The sequence below is a fragment of the Takifugu rubripes genome, chromosome 7 (assembly GCF_901000725.2).
Source record: "Takifugu rubripes chromosome 7, fTakRub1.2, whole genome shotgun sequence".
Taxonomy (NCBI): Eukaryota; Metazoa; Chordata; class Actinopteri; order Tetraodontiformes; family Tetraodontidae; genus Takifugu; species Takifugu rubripes.
In genome coordinates this window covers 335,815-363,645 of record NC_042291.1, presented here as the reverse complement: position 1 = coordinate 363,645, position 27,831 = coordinate 335,815, and the positions used below count along the sequence as shown (strand labels likewise).

The following is a 27,831-nucleotide window of genomic DNA, read 5'->3' as shown; positions in this document are numbered from 1 at the left end:
ACCCATTTAACCCGAACGACATTTTGAACTTAAACTTAAATCCCACAGTTAAGAACATTGAGTCAATCATTTAATCATAAAAATTTCAGATTTTTTTCTGCAACATTTACCACTTTGTCACTTTAAAAAAAAAAAAAAAAAAAGCCAAAACCAAAAAACGTTAAAGTAAATGTATATTATCCCTTAAATGCAGCATGTTGCATAGTTGTTTTTTTTAAAGTTTTGTCAAATGTAAAAATTTTATTTTCTTGACTGCTTTATCCCTTTTAGGGTCATGGGGAGGGTGCTGGAGCCCCTCCCAGCTGCATATGGGTGAAGGCAGGTCCACCGCTTGACGAGGTGCCAGCTCATTGCAGGGCCCTATGTGAGCAATTGAAGGTTTGGTACCTTGGAATTGCTCGGAAGGTGTTCTGGCACCTCCACCTAATACCAGAACATGTTCCATGTTTTGATGTGCTGGGTGTTGAACTGACAACCCTCTGCTTCGCAGCCCAGTCCTCAACGGGCTGAGTCACCACCGCCCCAATCGCATATGTATATAGTGAAAATAAAAACAGTGACACCTTTGGGGAATTTCAAGTGTTTTTTTTTTTGTTTTGTTTTTTTAAATTGTGATTTTAAAGTAAAGGTTCTATAGCAGTAATTAAAAGGAGTCACTGCAAAAACAAAAAATTCACCCAAAACTGCACCATAGTAATAACATAACAATAGAAAATGTTACAAATGGTATTACATTAGAAAATCTCATTGCAAGAAAACTTCCAACTTAGTCACTGTATATTTATGGTAATAAGACATTTTAGGGTCAGGCACTTATGGGAAGCACTGTATCAAAATCAAGCATCTGTTTAACAGGGAAAAAGATAGAAATGCATAAAGACAAAGAAACCCTTTGAAGTATTTCCCAGTATTGTTTTCAAATATCACCTGAAGCATTAATGACTTAACCTACCAGGCTACAGCACAGGTCTGTTGTACACATTCAGCACAGCCTCCAATAAAACCAGTGAATGAAGGAAAAATCATTTGTGAAACAAACCTGTCACTAACTGTCCAGTTAGTAGAAATAAAGCTTCTATGACCAGTTCTTAGAAGCCAGCATAAAGACAGCTGAGAGTCCCAAAACAACATTACGAATCATGTAAACAAAAACACGGGGTGGATGCTGCTCCAAAATGAACAGTAGATCTTCATACAATTTTAAATATTTTAGAGTTTAGACAAAAAAAACAAAAAAAAACACAAATATAGGTTAGAATATTTTCACAAATCTATAAAAATTATCTCAAAAACCAATGTACCAATGGGTAAATCCAATACAGGCTTCAGTAATAAATATTCAAACTATAATTATTAAGTTAACACATTAAATACAACCAGGCATTTACATGTCACTTGTGAATTTAATTTGATGTCTTTGGTTTATTTCTCAAATACGTGTTTAGAACATAAATAAATTTCTCTGAGGCCAGAAAAAAAGAGATGCACAGAATGTAAGAAACTGCTTAACACCCTGAGATTAAATTCTATACATTTTTTGGAGACTTTTCCCAATCAATTCAAATTATTCTCCAGCTTTATTATATCCACTGTACAATGACGGCACTATAGTCTGAATAAGGGCAACAAATTTCAATTGTGAACACCTTTAGGAAAAATTTGATACACTGATTCGTTCTGCTGCCCGAGTGGCTCGGCTTCACTAACTGTGCGTGTTAAGTATCGACCGCCTGACCATAAATGTGAAACCTCGGCTCACTGGTCAATAAATCTAGGCAGGCGCATGTATACAGTATGTGAACGTACTTGTTTGTGTGTGTCTGTATTGGTGTGTTCAAGAGAGAGATTGAAAAGAAGCAGCAAATGATACATTCATTAGCCCAGCACTCATCCAATAATATACCTTGAATCTACAAAATAAGAGAAAATCTACTGTCAAATTCCTGCGTCTTTTGCAAAAAAAAAAAAAAAAAAAAAATATATATATATATATACCTCAAGCAAAATTATATCTGTAGATTAATCTGGAAAGCCAATAGAACAAAGAAAATAATGGTAACCAATGGTAATATTGGAAGAATGTAAAGATCTTTTTTCCATGCTCCAGAGGAGGGGCTGCCAGGCTTTTACATGATGGCGCAGTCTGGTTTGACACGGCTCTGGTGGAAGAAGTGACACAACATTAAGATAGTTAGACAACTAAAAAGCATTCAAGTTTTAAAACTAGTAGCCGTCATTGGGGAACATGTATTCTATCACATCCCAGACACCAAAAAGATGCTCTGGTCTTGAAAATGAAAACTTTCCTCTTGACAATCATCTCTTTGATTTCAAGTGTGTAAAACTTCATACATATACCGGTACTTTACTTTTTAAATCAATATATATACAAGTGTAATTTAAGTTTTACACATTTGTTTGTTTTTTTTAACTTTTTTTCCCACTTATTTATTTTTATTTACATAATTTTTTTACTTATTTTAATTCATTTTATTTTTTTACTTATTTATTTCTGCATGCAGAACTTTATTCCAGAAAACTATGGCTACATTTACACAGATGGCCTGATTTACTCCTCAAATAGACTCCTCTCCTCTATCTACAGGTATCACTGACTTCACTTGAACATTAATGACATCACACACAAAGCGTTATTTACAGAAGTGAACATGGCTAACTCCTAAGTCCTAACCTGGCTGTTCGGACCACGGTCGCATTACAAAAATACACTACATATCAATAAAAAAGAAGAGACAAAGGTGAAGTCATGGAAAACAAAAAGCCCTCCAGGTGGCACCACCCTCCCCCACCAACATCTCTTTTCTGGAACAAATTAACAACTGTTTCTCCTGCTTCAAAGAGGACTACCGACCAGCCCCATATCCTCCAACAAAATCAGGCACTACAAGTACTGCAAAAAATTGACACAAGGACCAGGACCAGATAAAGTATCAGGAAGGGTGCCCGAATCTTCAATGGCTCACTGTGGCTAGCCACAGTCCCCACCGCCTGAAAGCTGCTGGTACCCAAATTTTCTACCATCATAGGGCTGATTGATTAGCAACCCCTGGCTCTGACACCAGTGATTATTACCAGTGCATCAACAGACTGATGCTACAACCTGTCAAGGCTGAAATCCCACATGGCCTTGAATGACACCGGATCTGCACATCTCTGAAGACCTGAGCTGAATTGGGAATACCAACTACACCATTAAAAACCACCTAGCAGCACCTCCTCTTTCTGACAATGCTGAGGAGGAACAGACTCCCTCTACTTCTGCAGAGGAATTTCTATCCCTGAACAATAGCGTGCACTAATGGGGTCTGCAGTGTGGTACATCTGTAGCACCACAATGGAATAGAAATAGCTGAGGGTGAGACCCATCCAGGACACTTCCTGGTCACCACCTCTCCCCTCAGTCCTGAAAGAAGTGAAGGGGGTGCAGAGGATGCAGAAGATGGGACACGTAGCTGATCTATAGAAATTGTGGCTAAAAGGAGTTTCTTTTTCTCTTGTTGAGCAAAGACAAAGCTTATATTATATTTGTTCCTTTACCCTGTTTACATGTTTTTGATTTCTACAAATAAAATCAGCACCAACAAAGATTTACTTCCAAACAGAGGTGGTGTGTAAGGTTAGCCAGCCAAAGCTGTTCCCTGGAAGAATGACGTCTCACAGACCCTCGGTATTTGGGGATTAATCTACAAAAACCTAAAACGCTGGTGCAACCCTTTATAGATTTCTTCTTAGATCAGCAAATGTATCGTTGGCAGAAACCTTTTGACTAAGATTCATGCAACATAAGTAATATTAATCTGTAATTAAATATAATTAGAATAAAATTATCTTGCCAATAAGAATTAGTTATGATATATTCAACTGATTCTGCCATTAAATATTAGCTTTCCAATAGCATCAGCACTAGGATCCCTCCATTTGAGCCTGGTCCTGCTCCAGGTGGGACTGTCCCCGTCACCGTTCCTTGTTGCATTCAGGCCCCGGATGCTACATAAATAAACATGAATTTAATTTAATTTTTAATTTTATAACAACCTGTCTTGGTTCATTGGCTCCAATGAAAAAGGAATGTCCTACGAGGCCTTCAGGTAGACCCCCGCTGCTGTTAACACCTGAGCCACGTTCTGATGTTTGCCCGCAGGAGTCACAGATCACAGTGCGGCTCCTCAGATTGTACTCATTATCTGCGCCGCTTGTGCTGTGGGCACCCTGCAGGGGGCGACACACACCATGTTGACTTAACATTGTGGCTCTACAGTGGCACTCTCCACATTGCAAAATGCAATTTACCATGTCATCGTCATCTTCATCATGGAACAGGCTACGAGTCACTTTCCTCATGGCCATTTCCTAATTGGTATAAAAGAAATAAATCCTTGCAGTAAAATGAAAAAGAAATCATAGTCAAATGTAAAGAAATGCAAGGACTGACCTCTCCACTCGTGTTATAAAGAGTGGTCTGGAGGTCGTCACCTGTACCCCAGGAGTTCTGATTCTTCCACACCAGGTCAGTGGGGGGGTTGTGTGTTGCATTTGCAGAGGCAGCCCAGACCTGCAGAGAGTTTCATGAGGACACAAAAATCTAAGGACAATTCATATGTATTACAATGATTTAAGCACATGAGGACGGCAAAAATAAATATATATTGGGGTTTATTTATCTAATAATTAACTGATTACTTTTAATTGGAATGACTGATTTGATGTTTTATTCTGCATAGAGCCTAATAAAAGGAGAATTTAATGTAAACAGGAAAAAAAATCAGAACCTTACAGTGACAGTTCCTCCAGCCTTCAGAGTGAACTTGTGAGGAAATTTGTACGTAATGGGGCTACCATTACCTACTTGCCGCTTCACCTGCCAGTTCCCCAAACACTGATCCTGCAAGAACAACCACAGGGATTTATTTGTAGCTGTGAAAACAGTAAACCATAAATTAGAGCCTACTCAACTGGTGGCCTTTGGGCCAGTTCTGGCCTGCCAATCAAGTCAAGTTGAAATTTGACTCTTTACACTAGTTTTAAATACCTATAGTAAATGCACAATCTCTCCTATTTGTAACTGAACTCAATGGATTCACGGATTACCAATTGTCAATAAACACACCATGTGCAACAACTCTTCTGAACTACTTAGATTGTGATGCTCTGCCCCACTGTTAAGTCTTGTAACTACAACACCAGACTAAGAAAAAAAAGACCTGATTCAGAAAGTCGTCAATTTATGTGTGCATGTGTTGAAAGTGTCCAGGGAAGGCTAACGTGTTGACATAGGGGTTTAAATGGTCATCAGCAAAATAATAAATAAATCTCACAATTCTCATGTTCGACAAAACAGCTGGATGAGGGACAGATGTTTTAGCCAAAGAGATTTTTGAAACTCTTGACTAGACTGAAGAACTCTGAGGTTCTGTCCCTGGCAATAACTGACACAGTTCAACATGTGCTACAGGCGATTTTCCAGAGATTCTTTTTTTTTTGACCTGGGAGTGGAAGCTTGCTTGTTACGGACGGAGCTCCATTAATTAATGGCCAGATGGCTTGTCTGTCTTAAGGGTGTGTTAAAAACAACTATAGCCACAAGTGCGTCTATTATTAATTTAATCCAGTGACCAATGATGCTTGGCTCATCATACACCTGTGATTCCAGGTTCTCGCTTATGCAAGTCAATAAAACGAGTGCCCAGACCCATTTTGACTACAGTAATCACTGTTTGGAACACACAGCATCACACTAACCTCATCAGCTTTGTTGCTGAGACGGACAAACTTGCCATCCAGGTCAATTTCATCTACTGTGATGCGCCCACTGGCTGAGGCGTGCTGGCTAATGCGCGTTTTTGTCACAGTGGCGCCCACCATGCTGGAGGTCTCACTGTCATTATCATTGTGACGGCGCTTCTTGCTGCCAGAGGAATTACGGCTGCTGGAGGCGGCGGTGCCAGAGACGAGCAGGCGGCTGGTGTGACTGTGCCCTGAGGCCGAGGCCGAGGCTCGTGTTACTGTAACCTTGGGCGGAGGGCTTGGTGACAGACGCAGCCTGAAATGGGAAGAAGAAAAGATAAATCTGTAGCCCTTAACCTCTCATTGTCACAAAGACTGCATTTCCCCATTCCTCTGATCCAGAGCTCATCTAGAATTTACCTGAGCCTTCTACAATAGCCACACAGTCAGGTTTTCTATCTCAAATATATAAACCGATTCCCCTTTACATCATTAACAGGCAGTTGTCGCTTCTTGAGGATGGATATAAGTGAAAGTAATACAAGTTCTGAAGAAAAAAGCCACAATAAAGGCTACAGGTCTGCAAAAAGATTTTCTAAAAGACTCAAAATAAATTATACAACATTTCTTTTGTTTCTGAAAATTTAGTATTAATAATAATTAAATAATTTAAAAAAATCGCCACTGACATTTACACCCAGGTTGTAACTGAATGTTCATTATTATGAAGGCGTAATGTGCAAAATGAATGGTTTATGCCAAGAAATGTAAAAATCGAAACATCCAACTGTCTGAATTCTTGTTTAAGAATCCTTCTTTCCATACTAACATTGATTTACTTTTGTTTCTTCCATCTCACTACAGTCTCACCTCTCCTCTTCTCCCTCGAGCAGTTTCCGGTAAGCATTGATCTCCATGTCCAGGGCCAGTTTTATGTCAAGCAGGTCCTGGTATTCATCCAGCTGCTGCTGTATCCGAAGACGTGTCTCAGCAATCTCTTTTTCTTTACCTTCCAGCCTCCGACGCATCAGGTCACGTTCCCTTGATAGAGTCTCTTCCAATTCACACACCTTGGCCTCACTTGCTTTCAGCTAGTTGAAACGGAGCATGTATGCAATAGTTAAATTAAATAGTAGTATAATAATAGTTAAATTAAATTTAAAGCCGTAAAACAAACTGCGGTTACTCTGCAGTTTTGGGGGTTTTTATGACTGGAGTACACCAATACAATCTTTCCCCTATTGCCCAGCATGTGTGTCTCTGCTATTACGTCAATCTTATTACAATGCATAAAAAATTCTTTATGAATACCTGTTTCTGCAGGATGCTGAGCTGACCAGACATGCCCTCCAGCCGAATGCGGGTGTGTTCCAGCTCTTCATGGGCCGCTCCAACCATGGTGCTGTTCCTGTTGGCTGACAGACGAGCATTCTCCAGCTACAGAGGGAAAAGGCATCCTATAAAAATGTACCTTTGTAAATGCTGATTCCTCTAGTTGGAGGCCAATGCAAAAAGAGGAACATAGTTTTAGCTTTCAACCTCAGGTAAAATTAATCAGACACTGTAAAAGCCCAAAACATCTTATCAATTGGTGTATTAAAGCAGACATAAATGTGTAGATAAAACAGGGGGAAATGGAGAGCTGTAGAGAATAAAATGCCATAATTATGTCTGTAAACTTGTTCCTCCTGTTGCCCCAACCTTAGAGTTGTAAGTCTTCTCAATCTCCTCCTTGTACAGATGGAACTGGGCTTCATGTTGCCCTCTCAGCTCAGTCAGGGCATCAGTCATCTTAGTCTCAAAGTCCCTCTGCCGTCCACCATCAATCTCCACTATACGAGACTCAGACCGACGCTTGGACTCGCGCAGTTCCTGCAAACATTCAGGAGTCAGCCTAGATATGTTTACTGGTCTCCATTACTCACCCAGAGTTTTTAAACTTAATTAGAAATATAAATTTAATTTTATCATATTCTAATAAATTTGTACACTTTCACTGTGCTTTTCAAATACTTTCCAAGGTGAAGAGCTGGAAACAAATCAATAGGCTAGGTAAAGAAGAAAGGTAGTGCAGACGACTAACAGAGCTCAGTAAAAATAGAAGTGCAGAGGTGAAGTGTGCAAACCTCATTGTGGATATTCCTCTGGAACTCCAGTTCCTCCTTAAGGGTCTGTAGGCGGTTTTCTGCATCCACCCTCCTCAACATTTCATCCTGTAGCTGCCTCTTTGCATCAGCTAGGCTTCCCTCCAACTTGGGGAGAGGAGTTCAGAAGGAGGAGATATTTGTTAATAGAGCACGGAAACGCATCCAGCTCCACTCGTTGTATTTTGTAGTTGATCAGTAGAACCAGGAGGTGGCGCAAAGTCACAACTATATCTAGAGCTGCATTGGTCAGGTTCATTGATAAATCCCACAAAAGAGAGAAATAACCCTTGTCTTCTTTTATATTTTGTGGTCAGACAATCTATCTCAAAATTTCACATTAAATTATCTCCAATTAGACAATCCTACACTATGGCTACAGACCAAGACAGAGAAATAGATTCAGTAACGATACCATAATTTGCAAAGAATAACAGACTGCAATTTGGGCCATTTCTGAATGCCTTTTGGCCGCAACTAAGCTTTGTGTCTTGTCCTGTCTAAGATGGTCAGTCTTCAGTTCCTACCTTTGCTAAATGGGCTTTGAGGTCTTTCACTTCAGCCTCCAAAGTTCGTTTCTCCCCCAAGGCAGTGGAGAGGGAAGCATCTTTGGAGTTGAGTAGAGCCTCAAGGTCCCTCAGCTTGCCCAGAGCAGCCTCCAGATCTGACTCCTTTTTAGCATTTCTGCAAAGAAATAAAATGATACTCATTAAGTTTGTGTTCCAAACAGTTTAGTCAAATTCAATCATTGTGACCTTAATTGCAAATTCACTTAAAATGGCTCTTTTCCGGTTTTATACATATCTTGTTCATACCAGAGAAATTGTCTGAAGAATCCAGGAGAACGAGCTTTAGATTACACTAACTGCACAAACACATGTACAAAAACATGAAGTTATTTGGTTTGTAAAATGTTACCACCAGATTTAATCTGAAATCATCTGGATGACAATTATAAACCTTGAAACAGATGGGGCACAAACATACGGCATTGCTTTTTTCAGACATAAAAACACAACTACAAAAAAAGACAAAAGCACAATTGGCAAAATGTTCCTTCCAGATAAAGAAAGTGTAAACTATCCATCTTTGCAAATATGCAATCAAGCTGTCCAAGACTCTGAATCCATTCAAAGTCTAGAGCAGAACAACACGTAAACAGTCTCTACTTTATTATGTGAGCAAGGTATGTGTGCTTGCATTCAAGTAATTGTATATTTGATTAGGAATGCAGAAATAGACCAAATATAGACTGAAGATGTACCTACTCCATTTCCAAAATTACAGCACAACAAAATGTATCAAAAATGTACAAGAGAAAAATATCATAGAAGAAAGAACATAAAAAGAAAATGTGCATATTGAAGAAGGTATATTGACATTTTCCGCTTCCACAGTAGATGTCTTCATATCCATGTGTTTAGAAAAAAGTTATAGAACACTTGATTTTATTTGTAAAATATGTATCAGCAGTGCGATGAATGGGTGGCAATCACACCTGAGGTCAATTTAGCGTTGCCAATTCCCTGATCCACCAACTGCTTGTCTTTGGACTGTGGGATAAGGCCTGAAGACTAAAAGAAAACCCACAAAGACATAGGGAGAACATACAAACTCCAGAGAACACCCACTGACTCTCAGTGGATTCAGTCCAGAATTTATAATGCACACACTAAATCTTTTTTTAAGTGATTGGCTTTAAAGAATATATTTTCTTTTAACTTAAATATCCACCTCTGATAGGCTCTCGCTTTTAAACAGATGATGTGGATGCCTTTGGGGGGAAAGCAGATTATTTAGAAACGTGCTGATGTTACACTTTAAACTGAGACTGAAGATCCGTCCCCCATATCAGGTAAGTAACATAAGAACCTCTGTCTGCATTTAAGTTGAATATACTACACAATTTCACCAGACTAGATCACAAAGCTGCAGCAGAGCTGCAGAAACTCCTTAAAAATCCTTCAAATATTTTAGTCATAAAGAGCCTGCTAAGAAAGACAAGTTTCAAAAAATGATAACTACCGTACATGTTATTAGTGTACAATGTTTAAAAGATGTGTTGCCTTTAATAATGTGTCCCTCAATTTTAAACAAATCCAGTCTATTATCAGTTGTTAATTGTTGTGGTGTTAAAGTGTAGGAAAACTAGGAATGGGCCTTCTGTTTCTGTCATTTAAATGGCGTTTCATCATAATATTTTAGTAGAAATAGTTTGGTCTTCTATGGAAAGTTACATAGAGTCGTGTCTCGGTTTGAGATACTATTAGTTCCAGATTTCACTCTGAACACAAATAAAAATGTCAACTTACAACTCTGTACTGAATTGCACTGAACATTTTTATGATGAAGAACAATGTATCTCCATTGCTGGTTAGATTCCTACGATTCCCAGATGCAACTTCCTGGAAAGCACTGAACTCTAGTTTTACAGTAAATGGGTTTTTTGCAACATTATGTCCAATAAGTCACAGGATAATCATATGCTAGGCACTCCCACAGATCAATGTGGACAATGGCAATAAATCTGCTTCTGATTCTGAGAGTAGGTAGTTATGCAAAGGCTGTGTGCATTCCAGCAATTTTTTTAAAATTGTATTCAACAAACTGTAGCCTGTCGGGATATCGAGTCCACAAGCTTAACAGGGAGGAAAAAAGTGTTATCTTCTGATACCTGGTGCATATTGTACCACTAAAGAGAAGGGACTTTACTTGCAAGGCTTGTCACATGCTACTTTTATCAGACTCAAAACCTACCTTTTTGAAAAAGCTTATTGTTACTAATTCAGTAGTTCCAGTTACTATCATAGATAGACAAATTATCATACTTAGGGGGTCGTGTAATCGTTAGGTCACATCTTAGTTATGCTGTTATAGGCCAAGGCTGCCGGGGTCCGGAAACATGTTCACCTGACAGGCCTGAGAGAGCGTGCTGTGAGTTTTGTGAGTTTTTGCGTGTTTTTCCCCGACTAACTCCCCCTTCTTGGCGGTGTATCTGCACTATTATCAGGGTGGTTGTTGTCGGGTGGTTTTGGTGGAGTTTAGTGTAGTTTGGTGGAGGTTTAGTCGCGTTTTGCGGCGGGGATGGCGTCCTCGGGGACGCCGTCTCTCTCGATCCGTCACGGGATTCGGGTCCAACCCGACCCGTCTGTACCGGTGGAGGAGGTTCTCCTGGCTGTGGGAGACCAGGTGGGACACGGTAACCTGTCCTACGCCTCCAGGATGAACAGAGGAGTGGTAGTCTTTGTTAAAGAGGAGCGACTGGTGGCTGAGTTGGTGGGGAGGGGGGTGACGGTGAATGGAGCGTACCTGCAGGTGTCCCCGCTCGCCGCGCCCTCCACTCGGGTCACCGTCTCAGGTGTTCCCCCATTTGTTACTAATGAGGCTCTGGAGCAGGAGCTGCAGCGTTTTGGAAAGTTTGCGAGTGGTCTGAGGACCATGGGTCTGGGCTGCAGGAGCGACAAACTGAAGCACGTGCTCTCACTCAGGAGGCAGTGCTTCATGTTCCTCACCTGTCCGTCACAGACACTGGACGTGTCCTTCAGGGTGAGACATGGAGAGGGACACTACATGGTCTACGCTAGCTCTGGGAGCATGAGGTGCTTTGAGTGCGGGGATGTGGGACACAAGCGTGTCGCTTGTCCTCACAGACCCGCTAATGGGGGCGCTCGCACCAGCGCCGGGTCGAGCCGCGTCGCCCTGCCGAGCGGCGGTGGTGACGAGGTGGCGGCCGATGCTGGAGGAGGCCCTAGTGGACAGGTAGAGGAGCAAGGAGGAGGTGAATGTGTAGCTGCAGTTAGGGCAGGAAGTGAGGGAGCAGCTGAGGAGGTGCAAATGGCAGGGAAGGCGCAGGCAGGAGCAACAGAGGAGGTGGAGATGGGAGCAACAGAGGAGGTGGAGATGGGAGCAACAGAGGAGGCGAAGATGGGAGTAAATGTACAGACAGGAGCAGCTGAGGAGGAGCAGCCAGGGGCTGAGGGGGTCAGTGGTGACCAGGGTCAGGCTGCTGGGGAGCAGCTCCCTGATCAGCCAGCTGAGATGCTGAGTGTTGATGAGGGACGGGAGGAGGTGATGGAGTCTGACTCTGACTCCGACTGTGGGTCTGTAGCGGACTCCCAGTCCCTTACTGGGGACCTGTACACCCTGGAAGACGTCACCAGCTTCCTGGACGAAACCTTCGGCCAGTCTGTGAAAGCAGCTGATTTTTTCCCAGACCCTGAAAAGTTTTTGAAAAGTGCATTGAGGTTGCAGAAGGCTGTGGGAGTCGACCTCCTCGATGAAAGAAAAAGATTCCGTCTAAAGAAACACATGACAGCAACAAGAAAGATGCTGAAGCAGAAAGGAAGGAAAAAAGCTAAAACATGTTAAAAGCTCCAAACAAGTTGCTGAGGTTAATGACGAGGATGAATGTGTTGCATAACTTTTCTTTTCTTTGCTGCTCCTTCTACTGCTTCACCTCTCCAAGCCTCTATGAACAAGCTCAGGGTGGCCTCACTTAACATCAATGGTGGCAGGGATCCACAGAAGAGGGCTCTGGTTGCAGTCATGGTTGCTCAGAAGAAGCTGGACATCCTTCTCCTCCAGGAGACACACAGTGATGGAGACAATGAGGTGGACTGGGGTCTGTGGTGGAGAGGCCTGTCTAGGTTTTCCCATGGCACCAACCTGTCTGCAGGTGTGGCCACTTTGTTCTCTCCCAGGCTGGACGTTAGAGTCACCTCCACCACAGAGATCGCTGCAGGCAGAGCTTTAGCTGTCAGAGCTGAGGTTCAGGGCTTCGTCTTCTGTCTAATAAACATCTATGCTCCCAGTCAGGGCTCAGACAGACTGGACCTGTTCCAGAAGGTCTCCTCGTTTGTGGAGCGGTGTGGTCAGGACGAGTGTGTAGTCATGGGGGGGGACTGGAACTGCACCACAGACGTCACACTGGACAGGATTGGACAGGAGCCTCATCTCCAGTCAGCTGCTGTGCTGTCTAGGCTGGGAGCAGAGCTGGGGATGGTAGATGTTTGGAGGGTGAAGCATCCCACCAGCAGGCAGTACACATGGGTGAAGGTGGTGGATGGGATCATTAGTGCCGCTAGGCTGGACAGGTTCTACCTGTCCCAGGGTTTTAGCAATAGGTTAGTTAACAGTCACATTTATCCGGTTGGGTTCACTGATCATCACTTGGCCACTTTTGATTTTCTTATTTCACAAACACACAAATGCAGCTCATACTGGCACTTTAACGTGAAGCTGCTCCAGGACACTGAGTTTAGTCGTAGGTTCGAGGCCTTCTGGGGAACCTGGAGAGGGAGGAAGGGGGACTTTGAGTGTCTTGGTCAGTGGTGGGAGGTGGGTAAAGCACACATCAGATCCTTCTGTCAGCAATACAGTAGTCACACAACAACACGGGTAAAACACACCATAGAACACTTGGAGAGGGAGATCAGGGATCTGGAGGGTAGTTTCAGCACACACACCAGCACAGAGGGACACACACTGAGGCAGAAGAGGCAGGAACTCAGCTCCTTTTTACAGGAAAGAGTGAAGGGGGCCTTGGTGAGGTCAAGGTTCACCAGCATCAAGGAGATGGACGCTCCCACCTCCTTCTTTTTCAATCTGGAGAGGTCTGTTTCACGCGCCAAACAGATGCTCTGCCTCCGCCTGCCTGATGGAACGATGACAGCTGACCAGGGTGAGATGAGGAGACACGCTGTGGACTTCTACGGCACCCTCTACAGGGCAGAGGACTGCAGCAGGGAGGATGAGCTCCTGCAGGGTCTTCCTTGGCTGAGCCAGAGGGACCGGTCCACCCTGGACGCTGACATCACATTGGATGAATTTACTGCTGCGGTGGGACAGATGGCTTCTGGTCGAGCTCCAGGACTGGATGGTTTGCCCGCAGACTTCTATAAACATTTCTGGAGGTGTCTGGGTGCTGACCTGTGGGAGGTGCTGCAGGAGTGCACTCACACAGGTCGATTACCGACATCCTGTCAGACCGCGGTCCTCTCTCTAATCCCGAAGAAGGGGGACCTGGCTTTATTAAAAAACTGGAGACCTGTGGCGTTGCTCTGCACGGACTATAAACTTCTTTCAAAGGTGCTCGCCAACAGGCTCAAGAACCACCTCGATTTGCTCGTCCACAGAGACCAGTCGTATTGTGTCCCGGACAGGTCAATTATGGACAACCTTTTTTTAATGAGAGATTTGTTTCACCTTTGTAAACTGTACGACATTGATGTCGGGGTGATTTCTTTAGACCAGGAGAAGGCGTTCGACAGGGTCGATCACAAGTTTCTGTTTTCCACATTAAGGGCTTTTGGTTTTGGGGATGTTTTTTTGTCACTCTTGTCTCTGCTGTACAGGGATGCTTGTTGTTTGGTGAAGGTTGGTGGGGGGCTGAGCTGTCCAGTGAGCGTCCAACGGGGAATAAGACAGGGATGTCCTATTTCTGGACAGTTGTACTCATTGGCCATCGAACCTCTTCTAAACAACCTAAGAACTAGGCTGTCGGGACTTTTGTTACCTGGTCTTCCTGAGCGTCCCCAGCTGGTGGTATCAGCATATGCCGATGACATCAATGTTTTTGTTAGGGATCAGGGTGATGTGGACAACCTGATTGATAGTTTAGACCACTACCAAGAAGCCTCATCTGCTAAGGTAAACTGGGAGAAGAGCGAAGCTCTGCAGGTTGGCCCTTGGGCAGGTAGGGACAGACCAAGACTACCAGGAAACCTCAGCTGGGGTAGACAGGGCCTAAAAGTCTTAGGTGTGTTCCTTGGGACAGAAACCTTTGAGAATAAGAACTGGGAGGGTGCTGTGGAGCAGGTGCGCACCAGACTGTCCAAGTGGAAATGGCTGCTACCTCAGCTTTCCTACAGGGGGAGAGTCCTGATTGCCAATAATTTGGTCGCCTTGACTCTTTGGCACAGGCTGACGGTCTTACCGTCACCGGCTGGCCTAATCGAAAGAGTTCAAAAGTTGATTGAGGACTTTTTCTGGTCGGGCCAGCACTGGCTGAGGTCTGCAGTGCTGTACCTGCCAGTACAGGAGGGAGGACAGGGATTGGTGGACATTGCATCTCGTGTCACAGCTTTCAGACTGCAGGCGGCACAAAGATTGTTGTACAGTTTTGGTGTGCCGTGGACAGATATGGCCTGTCTGTTGTTAAGGAAGGCTGGGCGACTGGGGTACGACAAACACCTGTTCCTGCTTCAGCCCCAGTCCATGGACCTGACTGGTCTTACACCCTTCTACCAGTCAGTGTTGAAGGCATGGCAGGTTCTATCGTTTAAGCACAAAGCTGTGACAATACCAGGGATGTGGATCTTTGAAGAGCCCCTTTTTGGAAACAGCATCATCACCTCTCGGGTCCTGTCCTCCGCCACCCTGAGGTCCAGACTGAGGGATGCTGGAGTAGTGAAGCTGGGTCACTTGCTGAAGACCTCTGTCCTCAATCTCTCTGACCGGCTCAACATGAGGTCCAGCAGGCTGCTGCTCCAGCTTGTAAGAGAGGTCTGTGCTTCCCTGCCAGAGGCCCTCAGAGTCTTTGTGTTGGATCCGTCTGTGTCTGAACTGTGGGACAACAAGTGTGAGTATGTCTTTCCCTCCTTGGCTGTCTGTCCAGCTGTTGGGCAGTGGCAGCCCGAAGAAGACGACCTGCTGTCCCTGAAGTCTTCGGTATCAGTGGATTTTGAAGGTGTCGGGAGGAAGGATCTCTACATCTTAGCTGTGAAGGTCAGAAACTTGCGCCCCCTGGAAGGGCTGAAGGCGTCAGGGTGGACTAGTTTTTTTGGCGCAGGCTCTTCCCCGGGGGGTTGTTGGCGGTCCCTGTACAAGCCTCCTGTTGATAAACGGACAGGAGACCTCCAGTGGAGGATTGTGCATGGGGCCATAGCTACCAACAGGTATCTGGTGCACCTTGACCCCAGCACAGGGGATGGCTGCCCTTTCTGTTCCCAGTCAGAAACCATCCACCACCTCTTTGTCCAGTGTCCCAGACTGGTGGGGCTGTTTGGACAGCTACAGAGGTGGTTTCTTGGGTTAGGTGAGGGCTTTTCTTTCAGGACGTTTATCTTTGGTCCACACTACCGTGCAAGGAGGAAGGCTGTACACCAGTTGGTCAATGTCCTCTCGGGGACGGCTAAGTTGGCCATATGGAAGACCAGGAAGAACAGGGTGAGAGGTCAGGGGTCAGAGGACGTGGTGACCATGATGACTGGACTGCTGGCAGCTCGGCTCAGGGTGGAATTCAATTTTTATAAACTGACCGGCCAAATTGGCACATTCGAAGACATCTGGGGCGTGAGAGATGTCCTGAGTTCAGTTAGGGAGAACTGCTTGATTTTGAATTTTTGAAGGTCTCCAATCTCTCACTCTGACTTGTGTAAATGCAAATGTGAATAATGTAAATGTGAATAATACATGTAAATAAAGGTGTTGTTAACTCTCTCTCTCTCTCTCTCTCTCTCTCTCTCTGGTCCTGCTCAAGGAATTCTTCCTGGGGAGTTTTTCCTTGCCACTGTTGCTTGTCTGGGGTCAGGCCCTGGGATTCTGGAAAGCGCCTTGAAACAATTTTGATTGTACAAGACGCTATATAAATAAAGATTGATTGATTGACATGCGCCCGGGTATTTTTGCAAAAGAAAAAGAAAATAAATGTAATTCACACCAGCAGATTTTTTAAAACGCTCGCTGCGCCAAAACAGCCATTTAATGCATTAGCCCCTCACCTGCCAGGCTGTGAGGAAGCAGACAACTTTCTTTCGCCACTGATGGGCGATCACATCATGGGGGTTTGTCCTTCGCTGTGAGCGACCTATTCAGCTCAGTGGGCTTCTTCCTGAAAAAAGGTAGTTTTTCCTCGCCACTGTTGCTTATTGGGGTCAGTCCCTGGGATTCAGTAAAGTGTCTCGGTAAAGAGACATTTTTAAATGTAAAAGACAAATGAATGAAGATACGTAAATTGAATTCTCAAAGTTGTCCCACCAACTTGATCTCCTAGCAGCAGCAACTATTGTGGCAACTGTGATGGTTCCTGCATGGTTGTGTAAAAGTGATCGCCACAGTGGCACCATACCAAACAGTCCTCACAGCTGTCAGAATATAAGCAGACTAGAATATGACATCACAAGCAAACCAACACCTTGCTCATCACTTTTGCTTCTTCACATATAAAAGCACGGAGCAAAAGTGCTGTCGGCAGCTCAACTTAGGTCCGAACTAAATGGCTTGTTTCGAACATGTACCAAATACCGACTTTGTCAACATAATGATTTCAGTTATGAGAAGCATACATACTCCAAGACAAAACTGATAATTGGACTGCAATATATAAACAAAGGCTTTCTGATGGTCCCCTTTTTTAAGTTTGTGTAAATACCTCAGGTCTAATGACTCTAATTATCCGATTACTTCCACCTATCGCCTTTTTATGGTCATGTTATGACCTATGCTATGATTCTCTTATCACTGCAGGTTTGTTTTGAGAAATGAGGTAAAGAGAAGAGTCATTATTCTCTATCATTTTAATTTTATACAGAAAATTGGTTCTACAGGAAAAGTAAGGTGGACTTACACTATATGGACAAAAGTATTCAGACTGTAATAATACTATTCAAATAGATGTGCTTTAATGTGGAGTTGTTGCGGCATTTGTGGGTCTTATTTTGTGGGCCTTCCACCAACTGTTGCCACAAAGTCTTGCTATAGTAAAGCATTAACACAGCCTTCCAATGGAAAAAGCTTAAGCCCCAGTGCACGACATTTTCAGGCAAAAATGCAAAACTTTAATTCCATGTGGCCGTTCACAGGAGAATGCCTGAAAATGGAGGGAAACGAAAGATATGAAAAGCAGAGCAAAGCATTTCAAAAAACGCTAACACATTATTGTCAAGTAAACGTAAAACAGAGCGTTTACAGCAATTTCAGCCATGTGCACTACTGCTGCAGGCAGCTGAGCTCGCGAGAGCAGTCGAAGACCATACACAGGCTTAAAAGAAGAACGTTGAGGGTAGCAGAACCATATCAACAATAACTACCAATGCACATTCTCTGCTATTTTAGTTTTAAAGTTCAGGGTTGCTCATAGAAGCTGCAAAACTTTGCTGAGCAAATTTTCACTGTTGTGATCAACCTCCAAGGACGAAAGTCTCTCCTGGGGTTTCCCAAGGCCATTAATAACTCCATAGCTCTCTGACGGTGCATTACAGCACTCTTGGAATGAAACTGCTGTTGTTCCTAAATGCTTCCTTATTATTATTATTATTGTTATTGTTATTATTATTATTATTGCTGCACAGGTGGCATCCTTCACAGTACAGTGCTTGAAGTCATTGAGGTCATCAGAATAAAACAATTTCAGTCACAAATATTTGAAAATGGAGACTGCCTGTCCAGGTGCTTGACTTGATACACTAATGGCAAAGAGGATGGTTGAAAAAGCCTGAATTCAATCATTCAGTTGACCCACTTGCCAAATAGTTTAATCCATGTAGTGCTTTTCAAATTCAAAGTCTCCAATATAAGAAAAAGCTTGTTTTCCTAAAAGTTAGTTTACATGTTTTGTGTCAGTCATAAAAGACGAAATTAAGAACAAGCAAACATCTGTAACTTAAGGTTTTTTTTACTATATATTCAACTTTGTCATTATTCCTCACACAGATGGAAATGTCTCCACCAAATTGCTAAAAATATAAAGGCCAATCTTATCTCACCATGTTTCTTTTTAACACGAGAAATGTGTTTCCTTAAAAAAATTGGTTGGCAGCCTATAATACAGAAACACAGAAAAAAGAGAAGTGGGGGATAATAGAGCAGAGAAATTTGAGGAAGAGGGAGGAGGAGGAGGAAAACCGAGGAATGCACTGGCAGAGCTCCCAGCTTCATGGATGACTCACAGCTATCTTTGTGCACCAGAGGAACACGAAATGAACCCCACCTTGTGAAGAGAGACAGGGAACCACCCCTTTTCCTGTTTTGCTATTCTTTTGCTATGGCAACTGGGTCTTTTCAGGTCTGCTGGCATGCCATTTCTACCACACTAAATACTGTTTAAGAGGGGGGTAAGTGTAATTTCTTCACTAAGCACAACTTTTGTTTCAACAGTTTATCAGTTTTTTCTTTTGTTTAAAACAGTTTCTTTTGTTTGAAACAGTTTCTTTGCACATGTGTGCTTACAGGTTTTTTCCTCCTCATTCATGATTTTAGATTGCTGTACAAATATCAGTAACTACTGGACCCTTGAATTCCTGCCCAGGATTATTTGCAATATATTCTAAATTTCCCTAATTTATTCCCAATGGGACAAACAATGAGCCCCACAACATATATGTACACATGAAGCTGTACACATACAGCACGTACACAAAGACACTTGAAACGTATTTTCCCAATTGAGGAACTTTTGGCAGTTGTGCACGAGCCACCAGCGGACAGGCACATCTGCTAAAGCTGTGCATGAGAAATGCCTGAATTTTACTTCTTTCATGCATGAGGCTATAATGGCATAGTGTAAACAGTATGTTTTAAAACATACATAAACAAATAAACATACATACACATTTATCCAGCAAGCTGATGAGGGCACACATGGGTGGGGTTTCCGGATGAGTCATTAATTAAATTCTGATGATAGAAGATGATAGAACATTCATAGGAAAAGGAATTTAAAAAAATAAATAAAACTATTGGCAGAAAATAAAAAATGCCAAGTAGCACTGTGTTTATGGACTTATACTATATCTGGTTTTAATAGAGCCAATAAAATCCAAGATTTAATTGGTACTAAAAATTTCTTTTTTGCATGAGAAAAACAAGAATTGTGTGTTTGAGCATGAGACAAGTTACTAGGAAAATGACACCATTTGCAAGGGGCTTGCCATACACATCTACATCTGAACCAAGGTCCTCGAGTTTTAGTCCAAAAGCAGAAAATGAACTTCTCAAAAATGTCTGCTTTTATCTCTTTTAGTTGTATGAGCTGTAACGACACTCATTCTCTCAGGCGCCGCATGATTTGTCACGCAGACTGCAATTAACTTAATATGGTATCACGCTTCATGAAAATGTTCAAATCTACTCTTGGTGAAGCTACAAAAGTGTGTTATAATCTCCTATTGAGGGACAAATGAGCTGCAGGGAGAAGGAGCCCTGCTTTATTCACCATGAGATAACAAAAACCCGATGTGGACTTTGAGACCATAAGGAGTTTGTGCCAGCATTTTTTTTACAGTTTGGGTGGATGGAAAAAGGGATTTGATACTTAACACAGACTGTGGCTCCCACTTGAGCACTTCCACGCAATGATCAAATGGAACTGTATCAAATACAAATAAGAGCTGTGCGCACCGGAGAAATACCACAAACAATAGATTAACTACCATGATGAGCTATAAAAGCTCAGGATGAAGCAACATTGTATTTCCAGGCTTTCCTTCCATTGTTTAAACTGTTCACTCTTGGAAAACTCCACTCATAAAAAGCTTTTTTTCCACATAACTGCCTAGAAGAACATATGGCCAGTACAATGATTTTAAAAAAATTAGTAATTTAGTTGTGTGGACGTGCACTGCTCTTAAAAATGTCCACGTGATTTTCAAAACAAGAATTAAACCAAGCTGGAAAATTCCTGACCACAGAGCAACAGTTTTCTCTGAGTTCAAAAAGTTTCTTGGAAAAAAAAAAAAAAGAAAACCAACACATGCCGACTACATAAAACTTTTTAAACAGCTTGTTCTGCCTCTATTTATTTCAAAAGGCTTTTTCAGGATTGAAAAGCCAATAGATGTTACATAACTAAACAGATGGAATGGAAACTGTGCTGGAAAGATTTCTTCCCAACAAGACCACCCTCCTTCAGGTTTTGGGGTTTTTTGTAACCAGTTTCTGCACTTTATAGTCTAAGGCATTTAATGCACATATCCATCTGTAAAATATCTTCATAGTACAACCTGTGAATCATTGTAAACTATTGTAACTGTACACATTGTACATACTGCATTTATTTATTTATTATTTTACCTGCACTTGCAGCTCTTTTTGGACTTCTGGTTAGAATGTAAACTGCATTGTTGCACTGTACCTGTACAATAACAAAGATTAATCTAATCTAAAAGACAAAAGCAAAGGATCTCTGGAGTCCAACCATCTTGGTTTCATTTTCTCCGGCCCAGATGTGAGGGAGACGATAAGGACTTGGCTGGTGCTTAAGACTCCATTAAAACACACACACACACACACACCCATCCCCCCCCACACACACACACACATACACACCCACACCCACACCCACACCCACACACACACACACAGCAGAAAAGGTGAAATAAAACCACAGAGAGTAGCTTAGCAAACCATTGTAACAAGTTCTTGCCAACAAAAGGCAAAACCAACACTTGGACATCAATAAAGCCAGCAGAGACAGCATATTTACAGGCTAACACATGTGTTTTCTATTATAGCTCCGTAAGAGTGATATAGAACAACTACAAAACAGGGAGCCACTGTTACGTCTGATGCTGCTGTAATGGGCAGAAAAGAGCAATAGTATATATAAATAAATGAATGAATGAATTCCCGATTCCAAAAATGTAATCATTTAAAATCAACTTGCTAAACCACAGGCAAGAATTTTTTGCATTTGAGTAAAGTATCAATTACGCTAGTAGCTGTTTAATTTGTTTAGCTTTAACATGTTACAAATGTATATCACAGCAATAGACTGCACACAAGCAAGTTTTGGTCTCCGTCTCCTGTATATATATTTAGAAAGTACTTTTTTTTTTTTAAATAAAAAAATAAAAGGGGGTTTTAATTATTAAACAACAAAAAACTATAGTTTGTACATTTAATCAAATGTTTTATGCTGAATTTAAAAAAAATAAAATGACACATTTTTAATGCTACCCTTCATAATTACATGTTTCCTCGATTGTCTAATAAAAGCTGACTCAGCAACTCTTTCCTGGAAAAAGGCCATTGATTTTTTAATTATTTGCACCTAATTTACCCTGCTACAGGTTCTCTCTGGACTACTGTCTACACCCCACATCGTTTAGCCCTGTAAATTCAAAACTTGCAAATGTTTCAGTACAAGAAGAAGCTGCAGAGCTAATTGCTGCTTCTGAAATGAATCAGAATACATATGATGCGTAAAGAACTTGTATCCACACATTAGATATTATTATTAGGAATGTCTATTGTTTGCTAGCATTATGCATACTCTTTAAAAAGGTCTAGTTCAGGTCCAGACCATTTTTTTTTTAATAACTTGTCTTCCTGTCGACAGCTACTCTGCCAATCATGTAAGTAAGACTATTATTAGACTACTGTCATTAGTCTAGTCACAGACTATCAATAACAACAATAGAGGTTCTTTTCCTGAGATGGTGTGCCGTGGCCTGGACTCAACCATTTTAGGAAAAGAAATGTGGGACTTCTATCTCTCAAAGGAAGACCAAATGTTTGCCTCAGGAAAAATAGAGAAACATGGCTAATGGCCACATTTCCCCTTTCTTTCTGTTTAACATCTGTTGGGCATAAAAACACAGATCTGTTATTTTATTAGCACTGCTAATGAGAAATCGGTTTTTTGTACCAACAAAATGAGACTATAAAAGAGCCAAAATGAAAATGTGTTCACTTTTATAATAATTATTAAAATGAATAAAAAAACATTAAGAAGATCATAGTGATCTACTGGACTCATGGAACTAGAATGGGATGCATTTTATACATTTGTTCTCTGTAAGCAACAAAGGGTGGAATAAATATTCCTCTAGTTATCAACAGACACAGTGTTTAGCCTGCTCCTCTAAAATTGCTGTTCATGAGACACATTCTGCCTCACAAAAGCTTTATTTAAGGTGTGTAAGGAAAACTCTGCCACACCTATCGAACCTGCTGCCCCACCCGGGTCACAACTGCCCTGACAAGGTACCGGCAAACCAAACAAATCCCAGTACTAAGAGGTGTGGCTTAAAAAATGGCTGTTTAGCATCCTATTTATTCAAACAGATCAGAATTTAACTTTTTTTAAAAATGACTTTTACATATTCTGAAGGATTTCTATCATTTTCATATGTAAAAATTTATATTTTGGGAATTCATGTTTGCGACAACAGAAGAGTAAAAAAAAAAAAAATCAGTAAGATTTAAGTACCGTGAATTTTTTTTTTCCCTCTCACATCAAGGAAAAACAATTATCAACCTCAACATATTTTATTATCCATATGAAATGTCTGTGGTCTTCCTGGGTGGAATGCTGGGTAAACCTAGATCTGCACAGTCAAGACAGATATGCTATTTAGGGCTAATAGAGTTGTACACATAACTCTTTAGCCCAGAAGCTAAATCCCTGATCTGTTTTATTACCAAGCATATTTGGCCTTTTCCTTCCTGGCTTTGTCTTTGAGCAGGGGTACCCAGATCCAGTCCTCGCAGGCTGTGGACCACCCGAGTTTTCTGCCTGGTGGGACAGAAACCCCCGCTCGTCCACATAGTTTTTAATTATATACAAGTCAAATAATCCTCAAAGGAACAAGGGTTGTCTTTCTGGCTGGACAGCTTGACGTTTTAGAATGTAGTATTTAGGCATACAAAGAGACAGTGTTGGGCCTTTGGGCTATGGAGGGTGTGTCTGGTCAATAAACGTCCCCGCCTGCTGTTGTGCATGCAAAAAAATAATAAAAAGTCAAGGAGATGGGAGACTTGGTGGCCTAGTGACACCAAGTGAGCATTAATCACCACAACTTATTAACTATGGGTTAGAGTGAGTTACCAGGAAGTCCAGTCTAAAGACTATAAAAAAAATACCTCTGAGTCACCACCCCATCACATGGCCAAATGATTACCAGGGAACTATGGGAACCAAACATTCCAGTTAAGAGTACATGAGAAGAATTTACTTTTTTTTTTAAATTAAGTTTTGACACTATACCCATTTTTCTGCACTTAGAAAGTAGGTACAGCCTTGTGAACTTCTGGTTGCTGTTTGTAGCCAAGTCTGGTGTACTCTAAATACTGTACAAGAACATATGGGCCTACTGTAAGTGCTTGTGCATCAAATGCTTCTCCTACCTAGCCTTCAGCTCCTTGTGTTCCTCTTTGAGCTTACTCAGCTCTAGTTGCAGGCGTGCTCGATCCTTAGCCACCTGGTCCAAAGTGGTGCGGGCATCAGCGAGCTCTGCCTCATAGGTCGCTTTTATTCCTGACAAGTCCCGACATACCGTGGACTCTGACTCCGTGATGCGCAGACGCAGGCTGGCGTTCTCAATCTCCAGTGAGCGCACTTTGTCGATATAGACGGCCAGCCTGTCATTGAGGTTGCAGAGGTCCTCCTTCTCCTGCAGCCTCGTAATGCGAGCAGGGGACAAAGGGGTGGCAGCACCGCGTTTCTGACTTGGGGTTTCCATGGTGATCTCTCAGCAAATGGGGTGCGTAACAGGCTGTTTAGTAAAACAAACAAACAAAAGAAGGCATTAAACCCTTAGCTTGAGGGCCACCTTCTTAGGAAACAAATGAATAAATCACAAATTGAAATGTTAGATTTATACAAATATTCTAGAATATCTGAAGCACGTGTGGATGACACACAATCAATAATGATAGACCCTTTTTCTGGTGGTTATTTCATTAGACTATGGTTTTTACCATATTTAGCAAACAGTGGCAATTTAATGGATTGATTTACAATTCAGAACGCATAGCAACAGTGATCTAGCTACCTGTTATTTACAGTATCAACACAAATCCAGGCATTATATTGTTGACACTATGACTTACAAAACCCCTTCTAGAAGGATGTCCCAAGAAGGACTTCCAATGGGCTTCTGCTTACATGAGCTCTGCAGGATATTTATGTTCTTTTAGATACAATTAATTTCTGAATTTTGTTGTAAAATTGTGAAAATTTTAAAAGTATTTTTAATGAACAATCAGCTTCCCTTCTAAAATGACAGAACGTGCAAAAAAAGCTTCCTTCATGGCCATGTTTTACATGTGGAAATCATGGAAATGGCAATAATAGCTGGTAACATAATTAATTAATTAATTAATCACAATTTGTCATTTGTTGTCCTGCCCAGTTATGAAAAGGTAGCCTTCAACCGGCTGGTTGGCACATCGCAAACCGACATCATTTCACCAACATGCACGCACATGTTGATGGAATGGGCACAGACCCCCCCCCCCCCACACACACACACACACACACATACACCCAAGTGATCTTGAGACTAATGCTAAAATTAATTTAGAATCATCATTTGATGTCTGATAGAGTAGCATGCATTACTAGATACTGCCTGGGATCCTGCTACTCATTGCCAAATGAGAGCAAATATTGGTTGATTTTCAATGTGAGACAAAGTTGTTCAACAAAACTCACATGACAGAGGCACAGTTAAAAATAACTTCTGAAGTGACTGAATACATCTGCAAGCACCATCAACCTACAATAGTTGCTCTACAGTGGTCATGTCAGCACAGACTTCTGAGGAAACATTCAACATTACCTTGTTTTTCACGAAGCTTTCGACTGAAGCCAGAAGAAGGGATTAAGAATGAGTGTACAGACCTTTTCTAGGTGTATGTGTGTGTGTGTGGGTGTGGTATGTCATACCCAATAGTTGTGTACAGAGGAGGATCCAGAGAAAAAGGCAGTCTGCTGTTGGGCGTGTGCACCTTTGAAAAATATGCCTGAACTGCTCTCCAACTTGTTGCTTACTGCACATGCACCAGCTGCAAAGAGGAAGAGTGGAGGAGGGAGCATGGAAAATGTGGGGAGTTGAGGGGGAGTCAGGCTAGACGGCACAAACAGACTGAGTATGTGTATTTGGAAGCATACAGTAAATGTCGTGATTTAGCCATCTATCTCTCCCTTTTCTATTAGACGTTAAGCTGGAAGACCAGATTCACATTGGCTGTGGCTTCAGGTCTGTCATTAAAATGAATTGACAACTACAGAGAATGCAATATTCTTCCCTTTGTTTTGTTTTTTGCTGAAAAGAAAACATATTCACTCTATTGGTTTTAAATTCAATGTTATAGAATATGTAAAATATGCCAAGCATTGAAACCACAGTGTACATAATGAATCATGAAAAAACTGTTAAAAACCCTTAGTAAACTTTTAGTATAATCCACAGCTTGTATGCCAGTGCACTGCATCCAAACAGGGCAAAAATCATGCTGCATTATCGTCTGGTCTTCTATGCAAGATCTGGTCTTCTATGTGTTTCCTTTGAGTGTCTGGAGATAGAATCAAGTTCTGATGTAGGAAGAAGTCTTTTGATTTATCCTCAAGATTGATCCACTTTATTTGTGTCTGTGAATGCAGTCCTAGATCGGCAAGACTGCACTTCTGTTTTTGGGCATGGGCAGGCACGGTGACTGGGTGGCCTTAACTTGGAGAGAAATCAGCAGATGAGTCACTTTGTTGCACTCACTTCCCTCAGCCCATCAGGCCTATTTTCTACATCGGTTTATCATTGATGTATTAATCTGTTTATCATAACCCACTAGAAGAGAAATTACCTGACATTTTCAGTAGGTAGTATATATGTGTGTGTGTGTATATATAAATAAGCAATACAACATTGCGGTTGAAATTTGATTCAGCAACATCTTAACTATCCACACTTGAAACCACTAGCATTCAAGAATTTTATTAAATATGGGATGCATCAAGGACTCTGATTTTGAAATAAACAGCTGCTGACTCAGTGCTCTCATACTGCTAAAATGTAAATAAACTAAAAGAAAAAGAAAAAAACAGCACCAGGGTGAATAAAATCCAGTTAAATTCATAAGCATCACAAACCCACTGTTTTTCATAAAATAACTGCTTTCTCGTGTCTCAATTATTGCTTTAAATTTTATTCATGCAAAAAATGTTCCATTTCTCGGCAAAATGCTGCCCGTTTTGATAGTTATGGGTTTAGAGAAAATGAGCAACGGCCGAATTAATTAAATAGGATTATCATTATCATTAGTAGTAGTAGTAGTAGTGGTAGTTGTAAAAGTAGTATTAGTGGCAATTGCGTAAACAGTTGGAAAATGGTCAGGCACATTAATGGGCACATCTGCCTACGTCACTGACGGTGCAGGCCTGCGCGGCGCCTCCCTGAAGCTCGTGTATGTCTGCTCGTCATTCATAAGCACAATAGACTATGGGAAGCGCCCCCTGCTGGACGAAAAACAATGAAAACTTGTGGCAACCTATTCTAACATGCGTCATAGAGTTCGAAAACAACGCAATAAAAATGTATATATAGACTCAGGTCTTAAAATATCAACGAAGGCATGCTAGCACTGCTGTTAATGGTGATATCGTCATGGAATTCTTACCATTTTTGTGGTCCCTGTCCCTTCAAGCACTGTCGAGGTTCCAGTTTATCCTCCGTACAATTGTCATTATCCTGTTCGTTCTCGTCGATTATCGTTAGCAGATCAAAGCAGATCCCTGCTATGAACAGGCCAGGCGCAGCCTTCAAACCAACACACGAGGTTGCAGGAACTCGTTGGTAATTACGAACCAGCCCACCGGAGCCATCTGGTGGTCTATATATAACATGCAGCTTCTGGTGAAAGGGTCAATTTAGAACAATATATGCAACAGTAAATAATGTGGGGGGAAAAAACAACCATATCATACTATTTATGTAAAATACCCAACTATTTAGTCTTCTTTCCCCGTGCCTGCACAGCACTGTGAGAAAGAGCTGCACAAATATGAATCTTATAAATTTTTGAATCACCTTTGTTTTTTATTCTGACTGCCAGTAAACCACATTTAAAAAGAAAACAGATGACAAACTTTGTAGTAGCTTTAAAAAAAAAACGATATAGTTGTATTTAATGCAATATAAAAAGCACAAGAAAAAACAGCAGAAAATAAAAATACTCAATAAATACTGCTTGGAATACCAGAAGTCTAGATATTGTACGCATTCCT

The 27,831-nt window shown here is 41.7% G+C and overlaps 1 protein-coding gene and 1 long non-coding RNA gene across 4 annotated transcripts; both read right to left on the bottom strand.

Annotated features, from left to right (window-relative positions):
• Nucleotides 1-759: 759 nt before the first annotated feature.
• On the bottom strand, nucleotides 760-27,417 carry LOC101077373 (lamin-A). 3 transcript variants are annotated; one of them, XM_029838355.1, is made up of 14 exons: nucleotides 27,225-27,417; nucleotides 25,498-25,616; nucleotides 23,955-24,322; nucleotides 8,417-8,573; nucleotides 7,872-7,997; nucleotides 7,447-7,617; nucleotides 7,057-7,182; nucleotides 6,616-6,836; nucleotides 5,761-6,061; nucleotides 4,796-4,903; nucleotides 4,454-4,573; nucleotides 4,312-4,371; nucleotides 4,057-4,230; nucleotides 760-2,159 (listed from the first exon to the last, which is right to left on the bottom strand). In XM_029838355.1, the coding sequence occupies exons 3-14, from the start codon at nucleotides 24,287-24,289 to the stop codon at nucleotides 2,127-2,129; spliced, it is 1,932 nt and encodes a 643-aa protein (XP_029694215.1). In that variant the 5' UTR covers nucleotides 24,290-24,322; nucleotides 25,498-25,616; nucleotides 27,225-27,417; the 3' UTR covers nucleotides 760-2,126. The 3 variants fall into 3 exon arrangements, with proteins under 3 accessions (XP_029694215.1, XP_029694217.1, XP_029694216.1); XM_029838357.1 differs by lacking the exon at nucleotides 25,498-25,616; XM_029838356.1 differs by lacking the exon at nucleotides 27,225-27,417 and having other exon boundaries at nucleotides 25,391-25,502.
• LOC115250312 (uncharacterized) lies at nucleotides 17,390-23,945 on the bottom strand. Its single transcript, XR_003888891.1, has 2 exons — nucleotides 18,593-23,945; nucleotides 17,390-17,697 (listed from the first exon to the last, which is right to left on the bottom strand). It is a non-coding gene; the product is annotated as an uncharacterized lncRNA (long non-coding RNA).
• Nucleotides 27,418-27,831: the final 414 nt, after the last annotated feature.

Excerpts from the sequence above, each read along its gene's own strand:
- LOC101077373 (XM_029838355.1), bottom strand. The coding sequence starts at position 24,289 with ATGGAAACCCCAAGTCAGAAACGCGGTGCTGCCACCCCTTTGTCCCCT. Across the intron at positions 7,183-7,446 it reads AGAAGACTTACAACTCTAAG|CTGGAGAATGCTCGTCTGTC; the intron begins GTTGGGGCAACA and ends TTCCCTCTGTAG. Across the intron at positions 2,160-4,056 it reads GAGCCAATGAACCAAGACAG|AGCCGTGTCAAACCAGACTG; the intron begins GTTGTTATAAAA and ends TTCTTCCACCAG.